Source organism: Orcinus orca, chromosome 7, assembly GCF_937001465.1.
Source record: "Orcinus orca chromosome 7, mOrcOrc1.1, whole genome shotgun sequence".
Taxonomy (NCBI): domain Eukaryota; kingdom Metazoa; phylum Chordata; class Mammalia; order Artiodactyla; family Delphinidae; genus Orcinus; species Orcinus orca.
Window position 1 is genome coordinate 51,549,914 of NC_064565.1, and position 12,521 is coordinate 51,562,434.

Consider the following 12,521-nt stretch of genomic DNA (forward strand, 5'->3'; position numbering starts at 1 on the left):
ATCCCCTTTTTTGTCATAGGGCTGATACACTACTCCCTTTTTTACTCCCATCCAACTTGATGGACCATGAAAAACAGCTATTTTGGGAGGAAAATGAAGACTTTTTGAAGACAATAAAGAAACAAAACTAGGCTTCCCCCAGAAAAATTATCTCATTGACATTCACTACCAAAATACAGGCTGACATTACCTAAGGTATACTCTCAGGAACCATTCAGTAATGACTAAGTTGGTTAGTAGAAAATATAAAGATAACAAAAACAGTCATCAACTTAAAGGAACAAGTCTTTAGTATTACAATAGTTTTTTATAGTAATTCAATTTTGTTCTAAACATGTCACCTGGGAGACTGACAGATTGGTGGTTTTAATAGAGAGTTTTTCCCAAGTGTGATATTGCTCAGAATAAAATATTCAAAATATTGGAATTGTATTACACTAATATATTTGTCCCAATATTGCCTTAACAGGATACTGTACTGTCATTTAGACGTACCTAAGGCAGTAACTGACTATGAGAAATTTTCAGCTGGAGTACATTTGATTTAGTATTAATTCAGTTTACAACATAGGCTTTTGGGACTGTGTTTTATATTTTACATATATTTTGCTATCTGATTTACATATAATATAACAATTTCTTTATGCAAATACTACAGTTTTGTGACAAGGCTTCCAGCTTCCCACAGACAATGACAGTAACTTAAATTTTCATTTGCTCATAGATCCTCCTAAAAACCACAGAGATCAATAAGGGAGGCAAATAAAAATACCCATAAACTATGCCTAAAGAGTAATTAGAGAAAGAGACATTACAAACTTTAATTTATATGTAGTCAGGGAAATAAATGCCGAAGACCAGCAGAATTGGCTAAGAAGAGTACACGGCAATAGTCAGGCAGAAGCTAAGTGGAAAAAGTGGTGGGGCGGGAGTTCAGAAGTCTCCTTAGAGTAATGGAACACATATCAAATAGGGTTTAACCTTGGGAGAAGAGGTTTAACACTGAGTGAGAAATACTGAGAGAAGTTCTGTGACCTTAATGGACAAAGCATTGCTTACTAGAGAGACAATAGAAAGTGGCTAGAAAAGTGCACAAGACTCCAGATATCAGCCTTGGAAAAGCACTACATCTTGGAGAGGGGGAGGGATATTCAAAGGTGGAACTGTCCCTTGGAGGCTGGGAAATAAGGAAGCAGATAAACATAAGGTCCCCTTATTAATATAAGAGGGGACAGAATATTCAGAAGACAAAAACAAGCAAACAACAAAAACAGGCAGTACCATATATTTTAAAGAACAAGTAACCCCCCTACCCACAAACCCTCCAAATTTACAAACTCCTTGCTATATATGAATGAGACTTGGAACTGAAAAATTTTTAAAGGCATGCAAACAAGACCTATTCCCTTTGCCCCCCCTCAGATTTCTTGCTAGTGATGGTCCAGGAAAGACCTTCATGAATAGCTATAAACAAGAATACTCTAATATTCATACAAAAATATCATAAAAGAAAAACAGGAAATGGGAATAAAAACATACTTTGCAGAGGAAAGTGTGCTAAATATCTGGTTATGAAACAGGATAGATATATAACATCCCAAAATAAATTTAAAAAATTCAAACCAGTAATTAGAGATATGAAATAAGATTATAAATTAGGAACTCAAAAACATAGAATAAAAACTGGACAAATAAAATGCAAAGCAAGAACTGAAAGAATACAGGTACTAAATTCAGGAAAGAAAAAGACAAAATCATCTAAAAAATTAAGACACATTACAAGCAAACCACAAGAACAGAGGCTAGAAATGAGAGAAGCTAAGAAAATAAAATAGAATAAAGAGAGAAAAAAGGACCAGAGGAAAGTGATGGATATGAAAGACAGGCAAAGAAGGTGCAACATCCATATTATTTGCGTTCCTGAGGAAGACAAACCAAAAGAAATAAAATATTAAAAATTATAATTCAATAAAATTTCCTGAACTATAACATGAATTGAATGTACGTATTGAAAGGGCCCACCATGTGTCCAGGAATATTGACTTAGAACGTCAAATCCAGACATACGCAAGCAATAGTTTTGGGCTTTAAAAGTCTGTCTTGGTTTGAAATAGGAGTATTAAAATCTACCATTATTAATTTATTTCTGAAATTTTCTGGGACTTGGAAAATTAACAAAATCCCTTACAAAGGGCAGACAAGTAGATTGGCATCAGATTCCTCATTAGCAACATTTGATGCAAGAAGAGTGGAACACTATCTACCAGGTTCACAGGGCAAAAAGTGTGGGCCAAATATCTTATATGTACCCAGGCTGTCCTCCAAGTGTGAAGGCTATAGAAAAATAGTGTTGATTTACTCATGAACATTTACTGAAGAGGTGAACTTTATCCAAGAAGTTATGTTTGCGGAAACTTTGACAAAAAGACAAGTAGTGAGCATTGAATACATTTCACTAGAAGTTTAAGGCCAAAACAAAAGTGAAAAGTATGTAAATTACATCCTCTGAGAAGCTAGAAGTATCACAACCAAACAAAATGGAAGGAGAAGGAAATATAAAATAAGTTCATTGAGTGCCTTGTTGGTAAAAACTGGGAGTGAAATGATATGATTTGACAAACTGAACGGTAGGAGACTAAGCATACTTAGGAGTGCAAAGATACTGATACTAGTTGAGCTGGATAATCTGAATAGTCCAGTCTCTGGAGAAAATAATTGTTAAAAAGCTACTCCACAAATAAGTACCAGGTTTAGATGATTTTACAGGGGAATTGTACTTAACTTTTAAAGTCCAGATCATCCCCAAACTCTTTAAATGGTTATGTAGAGCATAAAATAGAGAAGAAACTCCAAATTATTTTCCTAAGTAATTCTAACATTGATAATAATACCTAACGAAATTGCATATACATATTCAAAAATTGGAGAGCAATTTCCCTGATGAGGATCGATGCAAAATCCTAAATTAATTTTAGATGAAAAGAATTCAGTATTACAAGATGAAATACATCATGTCCAAACGTGGTTCCTTTCAGGAATGTAAGAATAGTTCCATGTTAGTAACTCTATTAATAAAATTTACCATAAAAATAAGGAAACAGAATAGCACATTCATTTCCACAGATGATGAAAATGCAATTTACAAATTTTAACACCCATTCTTAATAAATACAAGTCAATGGAAACTTCTATAAAATTATAAAACACATTCCACTCAACCACATGCCATCATTTGAATTAATGGGAATCACTGGTGGCGTTCACACAAAATTCAGGAACAATTGATGTTCACTATCAGTTTCTTTTTAATGATATGTTGGAGGTAATACCCAGCACAATTAGACAAGAGAAAACTATTAGATGTATAAGAATTGGAAAGGAAAATGTAAAGTAATCTTTATTTGATATTATAGAACATCTGAAAGCCTCAGAACAATGTATAAGCCACTGCAAACTAAGAAAACTCACTAAGATAGACCATAAAATTAACACACTCAGAAAAAATCAGTAGCCTTAAAAATTATTAGAAGATAATAATTAAAGAGAAGATCCTATTTATAATAGCAGCAACAACAAAACATGTTAAATGTCAAGTAGCAAAGTAAACAATAAGGAAGAATTTTAAACACTCCTGAAAGACACAAAAATTAGATTTAAAAATGAAAATACATATACATATTCCTGTATAGAATGACTCAACATCATAAAAATGTTACTTTTCCTCCAATTAATTTATAAAATTAATCTGAATCCAATAAAAATACCATAGGGAATTTTTTTTTTTATCCAGACAAGTTGTTTCTAATGTTCATGTGGAATATGCAACAAGAAATAACCTTAAACCCTGAAAATTAATATTAAAGAGAGTATGTCATATAAGAGGTTAACCGTATATTGAAAACAGTGTGATTCTCAATGACACAGATCAAGAGAACAGAATAGAAAGACCAGAATATACTCAAGCACGTAAGAAAGTTTAGTATGTGATAAAAGTGATATCTCAAATTACTGGTGAAAGACAGACTTTCTAATAAATGATGTTAGAACAACTGGAAAACCACTGATAAAATGACAAATTAAATTTATAACTTGCACTATAAACCAAGCTAAACTTAAAATGGATTAGAGATCCTAAAACATAAGTCTAGAAAAAAATATGAATTTATTTACAACCTTGGAATGGAGAAAGCTTTTCTAATTATGACTCAAAAATTCAGAATCGACAAAAGAAAAGGTTGATAAATTTAGCCACATTACAAAAAAATAAAGGCTTCGTGTGACAAAAATTAGGAAAAAGATAAAAGACAATTTGCTGGGGAAGCGATTTGCCATTTATTCCACAATTTAAAAGAAAAAGACAAAAAAGCTGAAAATGTATACAAGTAATGGACAATTGACAGAAAAAGAAATGTCCACAGTGCTTAAATATGTGAACCTCACTCATAATAAGAGAAATGTAAACTAAACTAATTGAGGTATTGCTTCTCACTTATCATGACAAAAATCGAGCAGACTGACTCACTCTGTTAGCAAGGCTTTGGAGGAAAGATATAATACATTGTATTTTATACATTGTATATACAATATTATATACAATGTATATACAATACATTGTATTGTATTATATAATACATTGGTATTCGTGTAAAATGGTTCAAACATAAGGAGAGGAGTTTGGCAGTATCTAAACAGATTACATATTCATTTACCCTTTGACCCAGGAATACCACTTATAGAACCTTACTCTGAAGATAATTTTGTCGAAGAATGTACATATACACATGAAAATACATATGCACAATTCATTCTGCCATTATTACAATAGCCAAAATTTGGAAACAACCTAAATGCCCATCAGTAGGGGACTGGCTAAATAAGTTTGGTATAACCAAGTCAAATGGCTTTGAAAGCAGCTGAACACTTCTGTTAGGCACTGATGGGTAATGTCAGCTATGGCTTTTTTATATACAAATTATTTTACATAAAATGCAAACATATTTTGAGAACTGAATCAAAATGAAGCATGTATTAAAATTACTACAGTAGCAGAGTATCAAGAGCATTACATTGTCTTTTACTTACGGTTTACAGTTTTGACTGGTAATATTGTATTTAGCCTCTCTGGGGAAGCAGAATTTTCTTCATCTGACACATATTCAAAATTAATGATGAACATCATAGCCACGCCCTCTTGGTTTTTCACTGGAATGATGTGAGTGTTACAAATGAAAGTAGAACCTAAGGAGATTAAAAAAAAATGAGTGTAAGGTCAAAAATATGCCTTCATTTTGGAATGTCAGTAACATTAAAATTCTAACAAAGCCCTCAATGACCACTGAAATTCAATTAAAATTTGATTTTTTTATTTCATATTTTATTGCGCATATATTTATGTAAAAATGCACAAATTTCCCAGAAAGATTTTACAGGCAAATTCAAGTACTACATTATGGAAAAATGGAATCAAATCTTATTTGTTTTTATACTCACCACTTTAATAATAATAAAAAAAGACATATTCTTTAACTTTATAGAAATAACTGTCAGCCTTTTCTTATATATTTTAATTCTGAATCTATATAAAATATAGCTCTATAAATAATTAAGATAACTCATTTTTTCTCATCCTGAAATAATCTCAAATTATTTCCTTTTTCTTCTTTAATTTCTTAGACATCAAATAAAAAATGACTGACTCTGTCTTAAACATGTCCTAATAATTCTTTCCTTTTCTGTGTAAAATTCACAATGCCCAAATCACAATGATTTTGTTTGGTTTGTATTCTGTTAGAAAATAAGAACAAAACTTTTGTCTATATTATTGTGTTAATTTGATCTTTTTAACCGGGAAGGTGATATTCTTTTAAAAGCACAATTATAGGGCTAATAAGATATATTTTATTAGAATCTCCTGGAAATGAAATGAACAAAGGGATGACACAGTTTACAACTAACCACTGACATCGATCCTTGAACAGAAAACCCAAGTCCCAAGATTTAGAGAAGACAGTCAAGAAGCTGACTTCTTTTAAATCAACTGACTTCTGGGGTCTGACTTCTAAAGCTGAGTATTCCCTCAGAGCAGTTTCCTCACACATTGACCCTCTGAATATTTTCTTTAGTCGTGGTGATGGAAATCTCACAGGTTAGGGATTTATTTGGGTTCAAAAAATATTGTATTTTTTAAAATGCAAAACCTTCAGGAAGAGTTTAATCATTTAGGCAATAGAGAGTATTTTGATTGCTTTCTCTCTCTCTCTCTTTCTTTTTTCTAAACAATTAGCTGGGACCCTTTTGCATCTTGAGGAGAAGGACGGTTCAATGTAGAGGCAGGATCAGGGTGGGAGCAAGATCTGTCTGGCGTGAAACTCCGAAGGGAGATGTGCAAAAGTGAGAGTGTCACTGGCAAAGCCCATTGGGTCCCCAGGAAGAATAAGATGGAATCTAGGTGATAAGATAAGGTCTAACTTCTTCTTTTGTGCTTAGTCTAGCTTCACTTGCTCATAGGGTGCCTCGGGCAGCAGCCTTGCACCCAGCACTTCAGACCAGAGTTCCTAGTGCAAAATGGCTGCGCCCGAAACCCCAACTCAGTGGGCCGCGCGCAGAGTTGCTGCGCCCCTGGCACTGCAATCTGGAGCCTAGAGGAGCCTTAGTTCCACCCCACTCACCAGAACTCCACCCCGCTTCCCCACAGTTGGAGCACTATAAAGCAGCCCCGCCCACAGCCTTTGGGGGCCGGGTAGGCGGGCGTGGGTGGAGGGAGAGCGTGGACTCTAGAGCAGGAGCTCACACCTCCTCTCCATGCTTTGATCAAAGAATAAACTTTCCTTTGCTTCTGAACCGCACTCAGTCTTCTTCTATTGGCTCGAATGACATTGGGCAGGAGGACCCTCGTTGAGGACCAACTCAGGAGGGTCGGTAATAAGGGGACCTCAAGAGGCTAGAGACAGGGTCATTGAGAGCTCCAACATCTACTGTGGACGCTCGTATTCCGAAATGGTGTTCCATGTATGCTCTCACTATTAAAAACAAAGTAGGAGAAAACTCTTTCCTTTCTTCTCATCCCTGTGAATTGGCTCCTGCTGCCAGAGCTGAGAACAAAGGCTACTGCTAATATTGCTATAGATTGAGACATCACAGGTCGCAGGGCTTTTGAGGGTGGCCCTGGAGACCTAATTATTATTTATGAAATTGTTTCTATGGGTTAATGTGTTCCAATTTCCAAGGAACTGATTTACAAATACACTTTTAGAACATAGACTCTCTGTAAGTTGGGGATGCCTACGTGCTAGTTTTGATTCAGATTTTCAAATGTGGGTAAGCCTCGCCAGTTTGAAATGTAGACGACCTTATTCATAATTAATTTCATTTTTTTCTATAGATATGGCCATAGTTTTGCAGCTATTGGAAAGGACGTTTTAAGAATGATGTGCTGCACCTTCACAGTCTTCAGCTACATCTTCAATTCATTTAATAAAATAGTTAGCTAGAGCAGTTGTCAGTTTCCATGGTAACAAACAGGATGACTTTAGTAAACAGAAAATAAGCAATTTAGGGCTATTCCATTAGCACTAAAAATAGAATTGCTTCAGGCCAGGCATCACAATACAAAATGATTAAACAGAGAGTCTGAGGAGATGCTAGAAATAGCCATTATGTATTTTGCTAATGAACCAAAATACATATTGATTTTACCACTTAAAATGACATTTCCTGGATCATTTAGAATACCATTGTGAATTCACAGATTTGTTACTTCACAGTTTCAAATCTTTCAACGTTTGAGGTTTACTGCTGATTGTACAATAAAACATAAAGCACAGATTTTTGAGAGATCAATAAATAAAAGACGTAGGGATAGAGATCTAATAGGTTTGTAATAGGGCAGAGTAATTTTGCTTTCAGTAATAAGGGACAAAAATCCTGTCTTTCAATACTAAGGCTGGTACATTTACTGTCCAGTGCAAAAAATCATACAATTATAGTGCTTTATAAAAAAGTTTGGCCATATGCATTGGTTCCATAAACATACTGAGTAAGTGTAATTAATCTAGGATTACTGCCCACTATCATTGTTCCCTGCATGTTTCTATTGAGCAATATATCTCCTTTAAAGTCAACTGAAGACTCACATTTACATTTTTTTCTCTTTTAGTTTTTGGATTTAATGTCTCCATCAATCTTGCATAGACTCCTGGAAAGCAGATACTGAAAGGAGATATATGGAATTTATAAGAGGAGAAGAATCTAATACATTTTACAGTGCAAAAACAGTTTAGCTTGCATAATGCTACGAACTCCAAGTTCTGTTAAGATACTACTTTTGTAAAGTAACATTATCTAAAAAGTCATTATTGTGTGTTCCTAAATACTTTTCTTATTGCAACAGTGGGAGCAAGAGAAATGGAAGCATAACCCAGCAAATACTAATCTAGCAATGAAGACAAAAATAGACACTTTCAATAATGTATAAATAAGAGAACTAAAAAAAAAAAAATCTGGAAATAAAAAGTTCAGGCCTTGGTGAAATAAACCTTGTATTCAAATGAAATTAATAATGTTTTTTTAAGAAGCAGCTTATTTACAATAACATTATCCAATGATTATAAAATTATACATGCAATTATACTAATATTAGTTAGGTTCATTTCCATGTTTTGTCTCCTGAGTGAAAACACTGTCAAAGTGGGAAAGGCTGCTTAGAAGGAACAGTGCTAATTTTAATAAAATGTTTAGAATGTTAATTTTTAACTGTAGCCACAGAGCAAGCAAACTCGTGGTAATCTGAATAGCTACTCCTTTATTAATTAACTCCTAGGGGCATTTTTAAATAAAATACCAAGACTCTTCCTTCTGAGCTGCTTGAAAGATGTTTTATTCTACTTTTGTACTCATAGGGTATCCTTACCCTGAAATCAAAAAATGTCTACTGAGCGCCTAATATTGGGTCAGGCACTGGTCTGAGTTCTCAGATGGTAATGAGAAGAACAGCAGTGAGAAAACAAATCAAGGTCTTGAACTTGTAAAACTTATATCCTACTGGGGGGACATAATTAATAAACACATATATCAAGTAAAAATAAGTACAATGATGAAGAAGAATGCAGAACAAGGTGGTAGATGATGACAGTGGTAAGGAAATGCTTCTCCTGCAGAATGGCATGTAAGCAAAGACATTTAGGAAATGGGGAGGGGGGCTATGTAGTTCTGTCAGTGCAAAATCCTTTAGGTGGAAGCATGGCTGTGAGCTCAAGGAACAGTACGGAAGCCAGCGTGGCGGTTGTGGTGTAGGACGGGCTTGGACAGTAGGTAAAGTTAAAGGGGAAGTAGGGAGCCATACCTTGTAGATTGTGGGGAAAGGATAAAGGGTAGGAGGTTGAAGCTGGCTTCCCATTGCCTCTGACCTGAAGCTGGTTGGGAACTGTAATTTTAGAAGTGAGACCGTTTGCGTAACAGAAAGTAACCAGAAGGCTTTATTATCTGGGAATGACCTAATAAGGGAAGGATCTGCCAAACATCATCCAAAGTAAGTGGGGAGTTACTCTGGGGAATAAAGTTTAATGGGACGATGAAAAATAGAAGTTAGCTGCACTTTGTTCATAGTCTGAGCTTTGCACTCTTCAGTAGAACTCATACGGGTGTAAAGCTCTTAGAACAGTACCTGACATGGAGCAAAACTTAACAATGTGAGCTATGCCTCTTGTTGGAGGGTCTCCAGAGGGGCAAGTTAACTCTCAAGTCTATGTAATTTCCTCCAAGCTTTTACCATTCTTGGAACCACAAGCTACACTGTTTGCTTGTATTTCTGGGCACCAAGTGGAGATTATTCTTCTCTGAGCTGATAGGTTTAGTGAATGCCTCAGAGTTTTAAATTCCTTTCTTTCTAGTAGATTGGGGGGGGGAGGTGCTCTTTGAAGATTAAAAAAATATCATTGGAGACCTGTCCTAGAAGAAAAACTAAACATAGCAAACTTGGGATACAAAGGCCTTATCAAAGAGGCAGCATTGTTTTTTAAATTGAAGAGTCTATTAGAAAAGCAAAAAAGGACTGTTATACCTCTTAGAAGGAGAAAGCTACCCAGTCACAAATGACTTAAGATATAGCCAAGTGGAGACACAAGAGAGAAGCAAGACAAATTTGTACTTGACTTTTCAGTATGTAATGTTTCCTTTTATTTCATTTTTTTTAGAACCTCTTCCATCTTCTTCTGCTCTCTCCAAGCCTTCAAGATGAAATATTATGCCTATCAATGAGGTGCATCATTAGATATATTAATTTCTCATAGAATATTGATGACATAATGGATTACCACTTTCTGGATACTTTTTTTAAGGGGAGTAGTGAAAAACAACAATCATCACAAGGTGAGCTCTAATGTGGCCTCTATATAGAAGAAATATTTTGGTTGTGTGGATAAGACCTTTCAGATATCCCTCAGTTCACACCATGTAAGTCATTGCTTGCTGATATCAATATCACTTTTGGACAATTTACGACCTAAAGAACGGGAGAGGACCATCATGGAATCCTGGAACAAGATTCACCCCCGATGTGACTATACTCGGAGGTAAGGCCTACAAGGAGGTAATTAAGGCTAAATGAGGACATAAGGGTGGGGCCCTAATCTAATAGGACTAGCATTCTTATAAGAAGAAGAAAAGATATCAGGAGTCTGCACACACAGAAGAAAGGCCATGTGAGGACCCAGTGAGAAGGCAGCCATCTGCAAGCCAAGAAGAGAGTTCCTACCAGAAACTAATGCTGCTAGCACCTTGACCTTGGACTTTGTGCCTCCAGACTATGAGAAAATAATTTTCTGTTATTTAAGCCACTCAGTCTGTGGTGCTTTGTTATGGCAGCCTGATCTGACTAAGATGCCCTGAGGTGGAGCTTGTCAGGGCAGGCAGCCAGTGTTGCTAAAACAGATTAAGCTGAGAGGAAAGTGGTAAGAGATCCAGGTCAGAGAGATAACAGAGCAGGGGAGTGGGGTGGGAGTGGAGGGTGGCTGAGGAAGCAGCGCTTTGTGGGCATTGCAATGACTTGGGCTAACCATGTGAAGCCGTTGGGTGGATTGAGAAAGGGAAGTGGTAGGCTCTGGCTGCTGGAAAGACATGGACACATGAAACATTTTTTGTTAGTTTATCAAGTAATTTGGTTTACATAGACTAACTGTATACTAGAGCACAGAGTGTGAACTGGGAAGTGATGGACAAGGCTTGAGCCATAGAAGGTCATGTCCTGATGGCCTTCTATGTTCTTGAAATTCACCTTTTGGTCTTGGGGATGCAGTGATTGTTTCAACTATGAGAGTATCTTCAGAGGAAGTATTTTAGTGTACAGACTGAGGACATGGCTCTTTTAGGTCCTAGTGATGTGTTAGAGAAGTAATTTCAAAAAGTAGAGGAGCTATTTGAAGAGACAGAAGGCACATTTAGAAAGACTATTAATAACTCATACAATATCATATCAACAAGAATAAATGGAATAGGTAATTCCAATGAGCCCATATAGTCTGTTTGGCCTCGTGGACTGGGTCAAACTTGATTGCTTGCGGGAGGCAAGTCTTCTAAGATTCGCCCATTCTCTTACTTTACCAGTCACCTGCTTAAACCTAAAGGAGTCTAGTGAGAGCACAAGAGGAGGAACTATGTGAGCTAACAAAAACACTTTATACAAAAAACATTATTAACAAAAGAACTGAGCTGCGCCTCTGACGATGCATTAGGTCTAAAGAAACAAGCTTAACGTAATAGTCACCAACATACACAGATTTAACGTAACAATCACCAACATGATTAAGCTGAACAACTGTGAACGTATTTAGATAGTTTAGGTATCTGATGGAGTAACATGGGACTAGAAGTACCCTTTCCAAATTTCCAGGAGAGATTATATATATGCCTTTTATTTGCAAAATGAAGAACTAGCCTAATTTACACAAGCCTGGTTGTCACGCTCATACCCTGTGCGGTAGTGTTAGCACTGAAATGTCAACAGCATGAATTATTTATTTTTCATTACGTCTTATTTAAAACAATTTTAAACATTCAGAAAGTGTTGAGGCAGTGCCAGTGAGTAGTCAATTCCTTGGATATGTAGCTCTGTGTAGTCCCTGGAATTGGACAGACATGGCTCTGCTATTATTTGCTGAGTGACCTTGGGCAGGTTACTTAATCTCTCCAAGACTTAGATTCCTCATCTGAAAAGTGAGGAAAGGAAGAGAGAGTACCCCAATTCACAGTACTGTTGGGAAGGTGAAATTAGGCAATACATTGAAAGTACTTAGCATGGAGTCTGGTATGTAGAAAGTAAGCAATAAACAAGTTTTATTGTTATTAAATGGAGTAGGAAAACCACTTTCTCAACCATTGAAATGGTGGTTCAATTTCCTTCAAAGGTTTGATGATGAAATTGAGTCATTCAGCTCTTAAGGAACTTCAGAGATAAATCCATCAGCTTAATCCCCTTGTCTTCAGAGGAGAAAGTACATCAAACAGCAATTTGAACAGAATGAGAGCTT

The 12,521-nt window shown here is 35.8% G+C and overlaps 1 protein-coding gene across 1 annotated transcript in view; it reads right to left on the minus strand.

Annotated features, from left to right (window-relative positions):
• Positions 1 to 12,521, minus strand: part of KCNH7 (potassium voltage-gated channel subfamily H member 7) — a 465,137-nt gene that overhangs the window by 154,389 nt on the left and 298,227 nt on the right. Inside the window, exon 3 of the mRNA XM_049712063.1 lies at positions 5,083 to 5,238. Within this exon, the coding sequence (XP_049568020.1) occupies positions 5,083 to 5,238 (156 nt within the window). The remainder of the gene's footprint in view (positions 1 to 5,082; positions 5,239 to 12,521) is intronic.